The 16,845-nt window shown below is 32.2% G+C and overlaps 1 protein-coding gene across 2 annotated transcripts; it reads left to right on the top strand.

The window, feature by feature from the left end:
* The first annotated feature begins 11,699 nt into the window (after positions 1–11,699).
* On the top strand, positions 11,700–16,143 carry LOC120088869 (nuclear envelope-associated protein 2-like). Of its 2 annotated transcripts, XM_039046319.1 has the most exons (6): positions 11,707–11,977; positions 12,315–12,649; positions 12,817–12,924; positions 14,793–15,254; positions 15,348–15,449; positions 15,709–16,143. In XM_039046319.1, exons 2-6 carry the CDS (start codon positions 12,452–12,454, stop codon positions 15,880–15,882), a joined length of 1,044 nt encoding a protein of 347 aa, XP_038902247.1. In that variant the 5' UTR covers positions 11,707–11,977; positions 12,315–12,451; the 3' UTR covers positions 15,883–16,143. The 2 variants fall into 2 exon arrangements, with proteins under 2 accessions (XP_038902240.1, XP_038902247.1); XM_039046312.1 differs by having other exon boundaries at positions 11,700–11,977; positions 14,793–15,449.
* Positions 16,144–16,845: the final 702 nt, after the last annotated feature.

The following is a 16,845-nucleotide window of genomic DNA, read 5'->3' as shown; positions in this document are numbered from 1 at the left end:
TGCCGTTGTTCAGAGGGACTAATTTTTATCAACTTACCATACCTTGTTTTGGAGACCGAGCTATCGACTAGATGGAAAATGAGACTTTTTATACGGATAACTCATAATCATCTGCTCCTAAAAATAAATGAAATCATTTTACTTATGGCGAAATGCACTATCACGTTAAGGATAACTATGTCTATCGTAGCTCTAACATGATGACCATGTATATCATGAATTTCATTTTTCTCATACTTTGTTATGCTTTCGTCATGAATTTTATGAATCTTTTTTATATGATTAGTTTAACCCTTAATTAATAATGTCCTTTGCAACTTTTCCCTTGATTCTCATGTTTAAATACAATATTAAAGTAAAGGAAGACGTGTAGAAACATTTAAGAAACATTATAAATAATGTACTAAAGGGTATATTAATATAAATTATTCCTTCAATCGGTGAATATTTAACATTTAAAAGTAATGATTCTACGACAAAATAGTCGATTTCTTTAAATTTTTTAAAATTAAAAACATATTAACATAATGATAAATACTTTACAGATGTTAATTAGAGATTGTGTGTTCGTGCCATCTGGTGAGAGAGTGAATTTTGTAGAAATAGATGTTGGTATCATCGTATCGCTAAAGTCCATAAATTTGTCAAACAACCTCTATGCTTGACGAATTAACGAGGTTAAATTATAAATTTAGTATAGTTAGATAATTATTTGATTTTTTTTTATTTTTAATTTTTAAAAATTAAGTCTATTTCTTCTTTATTTCTTATAATTTACATTTTTTTAGTATAATAGTTGTATTTTTAGTCAAATTTCAAAGTCCAAAAAATAAGTTTTCAAAAACTATTTTTTTTTAATTTCAAATTTTGGTTTGATTTTTTAAACAATTGATTAAAAAAAAAAGATAATAAAAGAAAATTTTGGAGGTGAAAATAGAATCTATAGGCATAATTTTCAAAAACAAAAAATCAAAAATCAAATGATTACCAAAAGGGTCTTAGTAATTGATTTTAAATTTTGAGTTTATTTACTTCTTAAACTTTCATGATTATGATTTTAGTCATTGTATTTTAATGTTTTTTAGAATTTATAGATCTTCTAAATACCAAATTTTAACTTTTGTGTTACACCAAATATAAAATTCAAATGTATATCTTATAGATCAATGAACTTTTACAAAATTTCAATTTGTCAAGAACATATTGATGATAAAAAATGTGTTCTATGTTAAATTGACTCAAAATTTTAATTAAATAATGGTTAGGTGTAAGAGTACAATGTCAAGCAATGATAAAGTTGAGAGTACTCCACATATCGTATCTTAAGAGACTATTTGTTAATTCTAGATTTTGCAAAGAAAATGATTTGAGTTGAAAACGAAAGGTAACCAATAAAAATAAGTTGGGATTGATGATTTGCAATTAAAAATATAAAACGTAGTGGTAAAGGAGAGGATTCCATCAATTTTCAAGCTTAGAAATAAAATGCACAGTGATTGCGACTGTAATGCAACCATACTACACTTTTCTGTAATGAACCAAAGTAAAATTCTATTTGGCCTTTATTTCAAGAATCCTCGTGAGATTAGAAATTAGTCTTATATGTGTATAACTAATTAAAACTTATTAATGCGTCCCATGCCCTTCTTTTTAAGTTAAGGTTTTCAATTTCTTACTCGTGGAATCTATTCCTATACTTGTTTATGAATGTTCTACCTACTTTTAAGGATGTTAGTTCGAAATGAAATCATTTATATGAGTTTAGTTTTATTAAGCTTAAGCTAGGTTTATTTCATACCTTGTGTAAGCGGATATAAGAGTGGCCAGGAGTGTGTGCAAGGCAGTTTGATTTATAATGTTTAGTGAGGTATTGATTTCCTAGAGCAAGTGCAGTTTTTGGACTTTCAATCCTTTCCATCAGTGGTATCGAACTCAATAGACGCATCACCCTTTCCATATTCAACTACTGTCAAGTCTATCTTTAAAATAGCTTAAAGTAAAACCTTTCCCGTACCCGCTATGTAGCCATTTCATTACTTGTTGGTGGGAACCACAAATTCAATAAAGGAAACAAAAATAAAGTGAATTTGTTCACAATTCTATGAAGTTAGTTCATCCTTATCCACAAAATTGTATCCCTTACAAAGAGTAATCAATAAGTTAATTGATAAAGAATTCATGGGTACAGAGAATATGAACTAAAAATAGAATGTAGAAGCTTGAAAACAAAGTTGCACGATCTTAGTGACAATCTTTTCACTCCCTAAGATGCTCTCTTGGCTCGATTCCACCTCTTTCAAGGGTAATCTCACGAGTGGGAGTTGAATTAAAACCTTAACTACAGAGAAATCTTTGTTCTTAAAGTGTAACTCGTGCCACTCTTTATGGGAAGCGTCTCCAAGAGTTGATTCCTCAAATCACTACTACAAAAACAACATTACTTAACGCTTGTAATTTAGAAGTATTTGACGTTTTTATTAAAAAAAAAAGTTAAATAATATGTAAAAACAAAAAAAAATAATGAAAAAAGGCAGAGGATGGTTGAATTTATCGAATTTTTTTCACGTTGACTAAGTACTTGATAGTTAAAAAACGTCAAATTTAATTTTTTTTTCTTGCCATTTTTAAAATGTCCAATATAACGTCAAAGTTAAATAATATGTAAAAACAAAAAAAAAATAATGAAAAAAGCGATTTTGGCTTCCATCATTTACAGGAAGAAAATCGATCGACACACCCATGCTTTTTGCTTCATCCTCCATCTCGTCTTAGAAGTTCTTCCCAAAAGTTAGGGTTTGACACTTGCAATCAGTCCCTTCACGCTTGTAATCGGTGGTTCTACGCTACTGCATCGACGACAGTACGATACAAACCCCCTGTAAGTTTAATTCACACATTTTGATTTTACTTGATTTCTTCTTCCTAAAATTGATGGTGCTCTCTTTGTAGTTTAAGTTTTTCAATTCTTTGTAATGGATAATGCTCTCTTTGGCTAATGTTTGTCTCTATTTTCTTGGTGGTTTTCTCTCTTTCTCTTCTAGTATTGGTCTCTATTTTCTTGGTTGGTATGGTTTTATTTGGAGATTTTTGACATTGTTCTTGCTCAAATGTGAATCACATTTTGGTCCTAAAATTTTATTTGGTCCTACTTGATGTTTTATTTGGAGATTTTTGGCATTGTTCTACTTTAATTTTTACTAGAATGTTTGTGTGGTCCTAAAATGCATTTAGTTCTTAAAGATAGAATTGATTGGTTTTACGAATTTTGCATTGTAGTTTGTAGATTCACCCTTAACTAGAGTTATGCGTATACTATGTTGAGGACCTATTGAAAGCTAAAAATTTGATAAAATATTTGACCCAGAGATACTTATGTAAATGCTTGCATTGAAAATTAATTAGTAAGTGAAAAATCTCTTTAAGCATCTCTAACTTCTATGTGATTTGGTCAACAAATCTCACTATCTCTGGTAGTCATCACCTAGGACATTACTTTGGTCAATGTTGTCACCTAATTTGTTACCCACACGTTACTTGTGGACAATTAATTAGTAAGTGACATTTGTAAGTGTCATTTTTTTTAATATAAAGTACAATTTTATCGAAAGTTAACCATTAGTCGCCATTTTTTCTTATTAGATTTATAATTATAGATTAATCCTGGATGCATAAGAGAAGATTATCCAAGACTATGAATTGGGTGTAGAAAACTTCATCAATTTTAGATTTTCTAATACAAATAATGCATTTATTCATTGTTCTTGTTTGAAATGTGGGAATTGTGAAAACCAAAGTCGCAATGGTATTAGAGATCATTTATACGTCAATGGAATTGATGAAAGTTATAAAATTTGATTTTGGCATGGTGAACAACTATCAACCTCATCCTTACATTGGGAATCTTACAAGTTTAACACCTACATATATGAAGAGAATGATGTTGGAAGTATAAAAGAAATAGTTGAAGTTGCTCATGAGGAATATTCAAAAGACCCAAATAAATTTGAGAAATTGCTTAATGATGCTGAAAAACCATTATACGAAGGATGCGAAAAATTCACCAAGTTGTCTACATTGGTCAAGTTGTATAATTTAAAAGTTAGATATGGATGGAGTGATATTAATTTTTTAGAACTACTCAAAACTTGAAAAGAAATTTTGCGTACTACCAATGAGCTCCCAACATCAATGAGATGCAAATAAAACATTAGGCGCACTAGGAATGAATTAAGAAAAAATTCATGCATGCCCTAACGTTTATTGTTTGTATAGGAAAGAATATGCTAATGCAATTGAGTGTCCTAAATGTGGTGAATCAAGGCAGAAGTATGCTAAGAATGCAAACGAAGGGAAAAAATAAATTCCTGCAAAAGTTGTATGGTATTTTCCACCAATTCCACGATTTAAAAGTTGTTTAGAAGTATTGAATGTGCTAAGAATTTTATTTGACATGCTAATGAGCGAGAAGTAGATGGTAAATTACAATATCTTGCAGATTCTCTAGCTTGGAAGTTAGTAGATTTTATGTAGCTAGACTTTGGTTCTGTAGTTAGGAATCTTCGCTTAAGATTTTCAGCTAATGGAATAAACCCACACGGTGAAATGAGTTCTAAATATAGTTGTTGGCCTGTAATGATAGTTATTTATAATCTTCCCCCATAGTTGTGCATGAAAAGGAAGTTCATGATGCTATCAATGTTGATTACTGAGTCCACAACAACCAAGGGATGATATCGGCACATACTCATCATCACTAATTGAAGATTTAAAACTCTTGTGAGAAAGTGGTGTTGAATGTTATGATGCTTATCCAAAAGAACTATTCAATTTAAGGGTAGTTTTGTTATGGACAATCAATGATTTTCCTGCATACGGAAATCTTAGTGGATGTAGTGAGAAAGGGTATAAGGCATATCCAATTTGTGGAGATAATATGTCTTCTATAAGATTGAAATATGGGAAGAAAATGGCATACCTTAGACATCGAAAAGTTATAGCATGCAATCATCCGTACTGACGTCAAAAGAAGTCATTTAATGGTCAAAAGGAGCTTGGAACAGTGTTTGAACCTTTGTTTGAAGAGGCAATATATTCAAGAATAAAAGGTCTTGAATTTCCAAAAGGGAAGAAGAATTATAAAAGGCAACCTGCGAAAGAAAACACAAAGAGTTGTTAGAACAAGTTGTCTTCTTTTTTTGAGCTTTCATATTGGAAAAAATCTTCATGTTAGACATTGTCTAGATGTGATGTACATTAAAAAAAATGTTTGCATGAATATATTGGGTAAGCTTCTTGATATTCTTGGAAAAAGTAAGGATGGATTGAATGCTAGACGTAATTTAGTCCATTCAAAAATTCAACCAGAGCTCGCACCTAGTAGTGAGGACAAAAAAATCTTCATTCCTACTGCTTGTTACACTCTTACAAGGGAAGAAAAATGTTGTGTTTTGAAAACATTATCAGAAATGAAGGTTCATGAAGGTTATTCTTCCAATGTTAAAAACTTTGTGTCAATGACAAATTTAAAACTTAATGGTTTCAAATCTCATGATTGTCATGTGATCTTACAACAATTGTTTCCTATTGTGATAAGATCTGTACTTCCAAAACATGTTCGGTATGCAATAACTCGATTGTGTATATTTTCCAATCTTATACGTAATAAAGTCGTAGATGGGCAACAATTGGAAAAGCTGGAAGAAGATATTGTGGTGACCATGTGTTTACTTGAGAAATATTTCCCTCCTTCATTTTTCACCATCATGATGCATCTCACAGTACACATTATTAGAGAAGTTCAGCTTTGTGGGCCTATATATATCTATGATGGACGTATACCATTGAAAGATTCATGAAAGTTCTCAAAAACTAAGTGAGAAATAGACATCATCCAGAAGATTGTATTGCTGAAAGTTATATAGTAGAAGAAGTTGTCGAATTTTGTTCAGACTTTTTATCTGGAGTGGATCCTATTGGGCTTCGCACTGACCAATTAGATGACTGTTTAGACAATTCAAGTATTGGTAGACCATTGTCTATCGGAGTTTCTTTCAAACTTGAACAGGATCTTTAATACCAAGCTCATCGATATGTTTTGGAAAATACAATTAATGTGCAACCATATATAGAGTAAGTTCCAACGATCTAACTATATTATATATGTAAATTTGAACCTTTGTTTTTCGTTGAATTTTATCATATAAATCTAACTATATTATAATGTTTCAATTTTCAAGTAAACATATGACAGTATTGCAATTGCAATACCCAAGTAGAGTTGCTTATCAAAAATGGATTCAAGAAGAACACAATCGAACTTTCATACCTTGGTTACGAAAAGAGGAAAAAAGTTAAACTTAACTATCTTACAGATACTTTTCTATACAAAAAACAATCATTCATTACATTGAGGTAAAATTCATGGTAGGTGACAATTGAGATTGCGATGTAAAATGTTAAAGTTTCAGATAAGTTGAGGTGGATTGCTCATGGCCCTCATCCTTTTGTGATTAGATATAATAGTTATGTCATCAATGGATATCCCTATCACACAAAGTCTTATGATAAGGATCAAAGTGTACAAAATAGTGAAGTTAGTTTAGTGGCAAAAACAATGCAAGTGTCCAATTCAAAAAATCAAAATCCCATCATTGGAGATATGTCTTTCTATGAAGTGATACAAAACATATGGGAACTTAACTATAATATGTTCAATGTTGCAGTGTTTAAATGTGATTGGGTTGAGACATAGTGATATGAAAATGGATGACCTTGGTTTTGTGTTAGTTGATTTAAATAAAATAGGTCACAAGTCTGATTCTTTTATACTAGCAACCCAAGTAAAATAAGTGTTCTATGTTGAGGACCCAAGTGATGTTAGGGTCAATTGTGCTTACTCCACCACAATGACGACGAACTTGGAGATACCATTCAAGGAGGACCCAATGATATGCTAAATATTGATGGAAGTAATGATTTGGATGAGAATACATATGTATGATCAGACTGTGAAGGCACATGGATTCCTAAATAACATTTTGTGGGTGTGTTCTTAAATTATAATTTACATATTACATTTGATTGTGGGCTTATTGTTATCTACATATATTACATTTGATTCATATGTATATATTACTTTTTAGTCTTGGTTTGACAGGATCTTATATCACATGGAGCACGCAGATTTAGAGGCAAGAAATGAAAGACTTAAAAGTCAGTGGAGATGATGTTGCTCAACAAAATGAAACAAAGACTAAAACAAAAAGAAAGTAGGGATCCAACATTATATTTGATGTGACACGAGTTAGAAGTGTAGGAGAGAGGAACTAGTGGAATACAATGACAACAGAGTACCCAATGGCGAAAATGGGGCCAAGTTAAACTCATTTAGCTGAGTCATGTGTGCATTACCATGTTCCTATTACATATACAATGTGGAAGCATGTGTCTGTTGAATTGAAGGATAAGATATATAACATAGTTGAGGTATGTATGTTCATATTTTTTGAAAATGTTGTTTGTAATTGAGGTATATATGTTTTCATTAACGCTCTAATCTATAGGCTACCTTTATAATCGATAGTAGATCTAGAAAAGCCATTCTTAAAACCTAGGGACAACATTTTGTCAGTTTAAGCATTGGTTGACTACGAGACATATCATGCCATTCAAGAATGAACCTCAACTTCTGAAACAACCACTGGAAATGTATTCTTACATTGATAAAAAAATATTGGGAGAATTTGTTATATCTAGATTAAGTGAAAATTTTGAGGTATAAATATTTATTAATATTTATTAAGAACCTTTGTAATCTTTACTGATAATTGTTACATTTGTGTAGAGAAAAAGAATCCTTCCGAAGGAACCATTGAAGGTCCTTGACCGGAAGCATGAGATCAGATCAAATATCCAAAATTTACAGAACATGAATTTTACAGCAAAAACATACAAATTATGTATTTAAAAGATAATTGCACCATGTTTTAAAACAAAGATTACAAATAGAAAATGAGGGTTTAAGAAACCTTACCCTTCAGGAACTCTTCTTCACGAGATTTATTCTCCGAATCTTATCACGAACAATCTCGAACCCTCTAACCATCAATGAGGACACCACCACGAATGTTATCTCTATATTCTTTAGGTGAGAATCTAGGAGTTTGTGGGCTCTGACTATTTTGGAAGAGAGAGATGTTGAGAGAGATAAAAGGAAGTGATGGGATTCAGAAAAAGTCTTAGAACTTTTTTGTGTATCTCTAATCTTTTTGTGAAACCACACCAGGAAGAAGAAGAACTACTTTTCTCTTTCCTACTAGCACGTGTTAGAGAGAAAAAATAGGAAGGAGTTACAACTCCCTTCCAAATTGATTTTTAAAATAAAATAAAATAAAATAAAATAAAATAAAATAATTCATTTTCATAAATCAATTTAATATATATTTATATGATAACTACCTTATCATATAATATATATATTAAACTATATGTTACATCAAATATAACTCATAATCTATAGTTTCTATTTTTTCATTATTGACATTTAATATAAATCTCATTTATATTAAATTTAATTATATGAATCAAATTCATATAATCAATATTTAAATCGTATTCAAATATTTATTTCTTCTCAAATAAACTTTATATGATAATGTATCAAAATTCATTATAGTAATTATATCATATATAATTAGATTACATTAATTATATCACATATAATTAATTCCCTCATTTAATTTGAATAATTCAAAGTAATCCAAAAATTGATTCTCATTAATTCCTGTTGAGCTACAGAGGAAACATCATGGACCTATAGTTTGAAATTCCAATAGTACGTGAATAATTCTTTAAACTTCTTTAATTAAATTGTTCACCATCCGTTAACTATCGGACACTCCATTAAAGACTGACAGTTGCATTCTTAGTACTACAGAAATATTTCTGTGTCCATTGGATATAACTAGTCAACAGTACGATGACCATTCACAAGTTGCTCGTAAGTATAGCTGACCCAAAAATACCATTTTTCCCCTGTAGTTACATTTAATACCATTCGAATTACATATTTGTTGACCTATCCCTTATATCTGCTAGAGAAACCACTCAAGAAATTAGGGCTCGGAACCTATGTAGCAGATTAATGACTTCACAAGAAAATCAAATCGTTTTTGCTCATTTTAATCCAGGACAAGTAAATTTTTACTAGTCAATTCATTGAAAGTTCTTGTACTAACAGTAAACATATACTACTTGTATTTTATTTAATGGTCATTGGGGACTACTGGCTACTAAAGCATATGATGATTCACCTATTATCTTGATTAATTACGAACATCATCTCAAGTAGATATCAGATACTTAACAGATACGTAAGTTAACTTCTTGTCCTATGATGCTTTTCGTCATTTTAAAGTTTACTTTATTTTACTATTTTCTGAGTATTACTTGGCATAGGGTTGTTGCGATCTTTTGATCCTAGAAAAATATTCAAAAAGGTCGAAAACAAACATTATGGAAAATCGTAAAAGCAAGTATAAGAATATTTTAGTTTATGTATATGTAGGTTATTCCTATTGTGTATGCAACATAAATTATTTTAGTTTATGTATTATTGCAATGTCCTTTACAAGTTGAAACCACTGAATGTGAATATTATGTGATGAGATACATGAGAAATATTATCACCAAAGGGAGCAAGGTAGTTCCAGATTCGGTATGTTGTTAATTAATACCTATTTGCATTATTCTCAATAGTTCAAATATATAACATTTGACAAAAAAAAAAGTATTAGCTTCAATATTTGGGCTTTAGATTAGATTGATACGAGTGACTCGTACAATCAATTTGAATTGGATGAGGTGCGAGTAGAGCTAGCTGAATTTTTAGATTCCCACATGTGGTGGTGACAATCTGCATATTTTGGATAGTGTCATTCAATTTTTCGAAGATATGAATTAGGCATATATTGTTGATATTGGATATATTGGTAGAATGTTCATATTGTAATTTTGGAAACGTGTGTGTTAATCATATGGAGTACCTAGATCTATATAGTTGGTGTAATTTTTGGAATTTTAGATATTTGAGTTTGTTCTTTTGGGGTTTTAGTTTATATTTGGGATCGAACATTCTTTTTGAAAATTTTCATATGCATGGTGGGTTTGATAGCCTTCTATAGAACTTACAAATTAGCTATATTGTTCATGTATGGACTTTGTTATGAATTTTGTAAACATTTTATGTTGTAAGTATATATGATGACAACTATGTTCAAGGATATATATGCACTTTTCTTAGCTAGGTTGGTGAAAAGTTTCAAATGATTGAACAAATTTAAAGAGTTCAATATATGTGTTATTTGTAATTTCTATATTATTGTTGGACTTCAAAATAGGAAATTATACAGTAATTTGTAGTAGTACAATTTTGAAAAAAAAAAAAAAACAAGCTTGACAAGCAAAACGAGTCAAGTATTCTTTTTAACTTGCCAGTTCCTGGGTGTCGAGAAGAAATTATATTTGACAAGTAAAAACTGTCAAGTAATGAAAGATTTGATCTATAATAAATGTCAAGAACTTAGATTACTTGACACCTAAAATAAGTCAAGAGATCCCATATACTTGACAGTTATAACGTATCAAGTAAATTACAACTTGACGCTTTTAGGCAATAAAAAAATTTCTCTTATTCTTGAAATTGGATTACTTGACGTTTTTAAAAACATCAAGTAACACTGATATTTGACTGCGAAAAAACGTCAAATAATATAATTTTTTTATAGCAGTGAATAGATAGAATGAAGAGTTTTATATAGACTTTTAAGGAGATGGATGGTTCTCGTAATATTTGGTCCAAACTAATCTAGGAGGATTTAGAGCTAACTAACAACTTAGAACTTAAAGATCATCAAGTTGATTTTGACCATGAAAATCCCACTGAACCAATATAGCGCACAACACAGCCACACTGGATTTTTGCCTAGAGCAATGTGGTCACATTGGAGCAAAAATCTAATTTTCTTGCAAAAAGAGCAAAATGATGTTAGTTTTTACTAAAAGTCATTTTATCCCAAAAGACCTTATGCAACATCAGTTATCTCAAAATAGGAGAAATCTTCATTTAACTTATGATCTATAAAATGCATATATTTTTTTAAAGTGAATATAATTCAGTTGACATATGGTCATGTTTGCGGCCAAAAGATCTTTGATTCAAATCTCCATGTCCCTATTGTACTACTAAAAAACATATATTTTCTTAACCTTATTCATTCAAGAAATAATCGAAAATATTAAATACAAAATAAAAATTCAAAAATCTATTAGACAAAATTAAAAATTTAAAAATCTTTTAGATACTTTTCAAAACTTAAAAATCAAATAGACACTAAATATCAAAATAGAATTAAACTCGTAATTTAAAAACAGAAAAAAAGTTTTATTTGTTTTGACATCTTAAATAAAGCCCAAGCCCATTAGCTAAGGAGTATCGTGCAACACTAAGAGCCAAAACATTTGGTTTGGAATTTTGCCGCGCTTGCTCACTCGAATCAAACTCACGAACCACAAAAATCTTAGCTTCGGAGTAGTCAACTTTTCCGAAACTGAGGCTCGGGAAATTTCCCAATTGCTTTGCTGTCGGCCTCTTCTGTCCAACTAGTCGATTCAAACCCCAATACTGACAAAAAGCAAAATTCAAATCCTTCCAATTCAAACTAAACCCAATTAATCAAATCAAATGGGTACCCGAAATTCACTCCTTCACTGTCCGTAAAGCTAAAAAATCATCAAAATAGCCATTGATTCACTACCCTAATCCTTAATCCTTCTTCACAAGTGTAAAACCAGAACAAGAACAAGAACAATCCACCACTTGGCTAATCTACTGCTACTGCTTCTTCTTCTTCAACTAACCAAGGGTCATTTCGTTTTTCGTTTGCAACTCTTGGGATCTTTCATTTCCCCTTCAAAAATGGTGATCCCACTATCTATTTTTCTCTGTAATTTCGATTGATCTCTCAATTTCTGATGATGGGTTTGTTTTATTATGAGAATAGTCACCGTGGGGTTATGGATATTCATTTTCTCTTGATGTTTGACTGAACTTCCCGAGAAATTTCTGGGTTTGTCTATTAGGATGTAGTTAAATATGGGTTTTGAAGCTCTGTTGAAAATTTGAGTGAAATTGCGTCAAAGTTATGGAGTAATCAACGAGTTTCAATCATTTATTTCTTTATTCTCTTATAGAAAATTTTATTTCCTTCGTCCACTCTTTTTATTAAATGCACGCAACTACCCTCTTCCACATGCAGATGTATCGCTTTAGGTTTCACACAGCAACCTCGTGAGACCACTTATTGCGGGTCTCTAAGAGACTGCATAATTTCTTGGATGAACTTGTTTAGAGGCAAATTTCTTTGCGCCCTTGGATCCAAATCTTGTTCTCTCGATGTCTGTTCAAGAGAAGTTTTCTTCGTTGCCATCATCAAGTCCTGCTCGAGAGGATGATCCATTGCTGAAGGATTTGAATGAGAGGAAGCAGAGCTTCAGGCGAAATGTTGTGTCGTTGGCGGCGGAGTTGAAGGAGGCTCGAAGCCGCCTTTCGTCTCAGGAAGAATCGTTTGCTAAAGAGACTCAAACAAGGCAGGCATGTGAATTTTTGGATGTTTTGGGATTCTGGGGACCTTTATCTTGGAATTATATTGTTTATCTTTCATGCTTTTGACTCAATAAGTCGCTTTTTAGGCATTTTTCCCTTGTGGGGTTTCTGATGGGAGTTCGAGTATGAGTGATTTTTTTGAGCTGTTTTTGCAGGAAGCAGAGACTAAGGCTAAGACTATGGAACAAGAAATTGGGAGATTGCATGTGGAATTGGAAGAGAGGGATGAACAGCTGAAGGTTTCTGCAACTACTGCCACCAAGGTTTCAGTTTTCACTCCCAACTCTGTTTCTTATTGAAATTTTTATTTTTCTTCCTTCTGTTAGGATTTAGGTTTGAATGATTAAACTTGGGCAGGTGCTTTGAAGTTGTATTGTATTTTAATTATTGCTTTAGGTTATCATGCTCTGCTTGTGATTGCTTTACTTTTCTCTCATTGGTCAGTCTGTGGTTATCAAGTTCCCAAAAAGCTATACATCTAGAGGTCTCATCTCCCTTAATGTTTTTTTTTTTTTTGCCTTCTCTTTTTCCTCCTTTCTTTTTTAATGGGAAGAAAGTTGGAAAAGTACTATTTTGTTACTTTATTATTATTTCCTTTCCCTCCTATTACTTGAATTCAAATAATTGCTTGATTTGAATATGCAGTTGGTTAGTTAGAGGGAAAATGAAGGCAAAACTTAAATGAATCTATCCATTTCCGTTGATCTATACTAATGAAAAGTGAAGGAATGGACAAATTGTCAATTCATTTTTTTTTTAATGAAAGGAGTTATATCGCACATCACATTTATCTTGAGTAGGAATTAGGAAAGGATTAATTAATCATCGATCCTTAGTTTCTTATAACAATCTTATGACTTTTCTTATAACAATCTTACGTCTTACTCTGTGACAGATGAGTAATTTATTTATTTATTTTGCTGAATGTGAGACAATTTGTTGTTCAGTTTTCTTCTTCTAGGATTTACATGTGCCAATTTCATGTTGTAATGCGCTTCCCTTTTTCCCTTTTTAATGATTTTATTTTTTATTTTTTATTTTTTTGATGTACATAACATAGGCAATGGATGGTGTATAGATCTTTCATTTATCCTTTCCTTCACGTGTGAAGAAGTAAATTGGGCTTTTACGAGTTCCCCAATCAGTGGGTTGCTAGATTCTAAGCTATGCCTTTGGGCCCCCCTCCCTTTAATGGATCTTTGGGTCCCCAAATTAACTATTTATTTCAAGCTTAGATAGACAATATTTAATACAATAGGATGTCAATTTCTCTCTTTCCCAATCTGACAATCCGTTGAACTGTTTTGTTCTTTTTTCGTTTTTTATGATGGCTTTGGAGTAAATCAAATTCCTTATTGTTATTATTAATTATTATTTTTTAAAAAGTTCTTTTTGAGGAATGGAAGGTAGACCTTATGCTCTCTTGGAAGAAGAAAGTAGAAAACTGATATTTCTTTTTACAATTTTAAATTTGCATTAGTTGCTCCAAATGGTGAGCATGTCTTGTTTGTATCCTCCCTTGATCATTAAATCTCTCTCATAACGTTAAGGACATATGAAAAAGGGATCTGATGAAATCCATCATTATGTACACGTGGCTAGAGAAGTATATTTATAATGGACTAGCTCTTTACCTGATGAAAGGTTGAGTAAGCATTCTTTGACCACTCATAAGTTATACCTTATGTTACAATCTAATGTTGTACGGAATATTATCACTTGGACATGGCTGCTTTGATCTTTGTTTCTGGTACCTTGCAATCTAAAGAGTGTAGATAATTGTTATGAGATTAGTAAAGTTTTCATTTTCAAGTTATAAAGATATTTTGATCTTCTTGTAAAATTTGGAAATTAATAATAATCGCTTTATTTGTTTTTGTCCGGGTAAAAGCATAAATGTGTTTCATGCTAACTGAATAAGCATCGTTATAAACAACCAAACAATGCCTTTTCTTGAGGGATTTGGTTTATGATTTCTTCTTTAATTTTGCTGCAAAGAGTAAACCGCTTCTCTATTATCTTCATAGGAGTTCTTTCATACATTATAACTCAGTACAGCTTCTTAGAGGAGTTGGCTTAATATTCGTCATTGTGATATTCGTATATGTAACAAATTTGTTTTTCAATGCAGTATCTCCATGAGTTGGATGGACTAAGATTACAGCTTGCTGCCACCCAAGCAACTGCTGATGCAAGTGCTGCATCAGCTCAATCTGCACAGAACCAGTGTTTAGTGCTTTTGAAGGAATTAGACGAAAAGAACACTTGTATAAAAGAGCATGAAGATCGAGTAAAAAGGTTAGGAGAACAACTTGACAATCTACAGAAAGATCTCCAGGCAAGGGAATCTTCTCAGAAGCAACTGAAGGATGAAGTGATGAGAGTTGAGCATGATATTATGGAAGCTCTAGTCAAATCTGGTGTGAGCAAGGATTGTGAACTGAGGAAGATATTAGATGAAGTTTCCCCCAGAAATTTGGAGAAGATCAATAAGTTGTTGATGGCCAAAGATGAAGAGATAGTGAAACTCAAAAATGAAATCAAGATGATGTCTGCTCACTGGAAGCTTAAAACTAAGGAGTTGGAATCACAAGTATGCAAACATATTCGGCTATACTGTGTACAGTGTACTTCCTCGTATCATTTTTCACATTCATTTATATATTTTGAAATTTCTTATCAACAGTTAGAGAAACAACGACGAGCCGACCAAGAGCTGAAAAAGAGGGTCTTGAAGCTGGAGTTCTGTCTGCAAGAAGCTCGCACTCAGACACGGAAACTTCAAAGAGTAAACCACTAAACTTGTTTAGAATTTGATGGTTTATTAGCTGTAGCGTAGAAAAGGCTTACACTGAACATAAATTAGTTGATAAAACATTCTTGGGATTCAATGAATTAGATCAACTGGCTCTCTAGGTGGGCTTTCTTTTTGGACCCACCTGCCTTTCGTGGCCCATACCATAAAACTGGCCTCCTCGTACTGTATAAGTTTCTATTACTGAAGTAGGGCTTATAGATGAAACTAAATTGCTTTTGGCTTGTAACAGATCGGAGAGCGACGGGAGAAAGCCATAAAGGAATTGAGAGATCAGTTGGCGGGAAAACAAGGTGGTGCTGGTCCTGCTGCAGATTCCGAAAAGCAGAACTTTTGGGAAACGTCAGGGTTCAAGGTTGTGGTTTCGATGTCGATGTTGATATTGGTAGTATTTTCTAAGCGATGAAGTAGATCATTAGAATGTATAGTAGTATGGGTAGGAGTCTCATTTTGGAGGACTTACAGTATAGGGAGCAGCATGTAGAGGAGAATTTTGCCCTTGTTCTTCATTTAGCTCTAGGAAAAGGAAGAAAGACCACTAGAAAATCTTTATGCTAATATGTTAAAAGATTTACAGCGACAGTGGTATTTTCCCAAAATCACAGGAGAAGTGATTCTGTATCTAAATGTAGAAAGCCTTTTGATGAATGGCGTTTGTTCATTTTAATTTCTTTTAGAAGTAAAACCACACTAACATCATAGTAGTAGTCATTTTAACATTTAGGAGGTGTTCATTTGGGAGGTTTGGTTCATCAACATAAGTTAAGTTGAGTTGGTATAATATATCAATTCAATGTTTGGTCTACTAATTTCAAATGTTGGTGGAGTTAAGTTGATATATTTTACCAATTCACTCCAACTCACTCCAACTCTCTTTTTCCAATGTTTTCAATGGCTCCATCCATTGGTCACTGTTGGTACTATCATTGTCACACTTTGAGAACCAATTTTAGGCTATGACAACCACTTCTAGTGATAACTCTAGCGACTAACTCTGCTGACTAATTTCGGCCTCCGACAACTATCTCTAATGATAACTCTGGTGACCTAACTCCAATGACTACCTTCGTGTGACTAACTTCGACGACCAATTTTGGGTTATGGCAACTACCTCCGAGAACAAACTCCGATGACCAATTCTGACAATCACCTTCGTAGGCTTCGACAACCACCTTCGACTACAAACTCTAACGAAAATCAACTTCGATGACCACCTTTGAGCAAGCAACTCCGACAACCACTTCTGATGACAACTTTGACAATCAATTTCGGGCTCTGGTAACTACCTCTATTAACAACTCTAGTAACTTAACTCCGACTACCACCTTCGTGCAACCAACTACGATGACTAATTTTGGGTTCTGGTAGC

This window comes from Benincasa hispida, chromosome 1 (genome assembly GCF_009727055.1).
Source record: "Benincasa hispida cultivar B227 chromosome 1, ASM972705v1, whole genome shotgun sequence".
Classification (NCBI taxonomy): Eukaryota; Viridiplantae; Streptophyta; class Magnoliopsida; order Cucurbitales; family Cucurbitaceae; genus Benincasa; species Benincasa hispida.
The sequence above is the reverse complement of the archived record's forward strand: the minus strand, read 5'-3'. Positions and strand labels throughout refer to the sequence as shown.

Bases quoted from the DNA above. Each gene is read 5' to 3' on its own strand.
- LOC120088869 (XM_039046312.1), top strand. From the start codon at position 12,452: ATGTCTGTTCAAGAGAAGTTTTCTTCGTTGCCATCATCAAGTCCTGCT. The intron at 12,650-12,816 runs GCATGTGAATTT...CTGTTTTTGCAG, and splicing joins AAGAGACTCAAACAAGGCAG to GAAGCAGAGACTAAGGCTAA. The intron at 15,450-15,708 runs GTAAACCACTAA...GGCTTGTAACAG, and splicing joins AGACACGGAAACTTCAAAGA to ATCGGAGAGCGACGGGAGAA.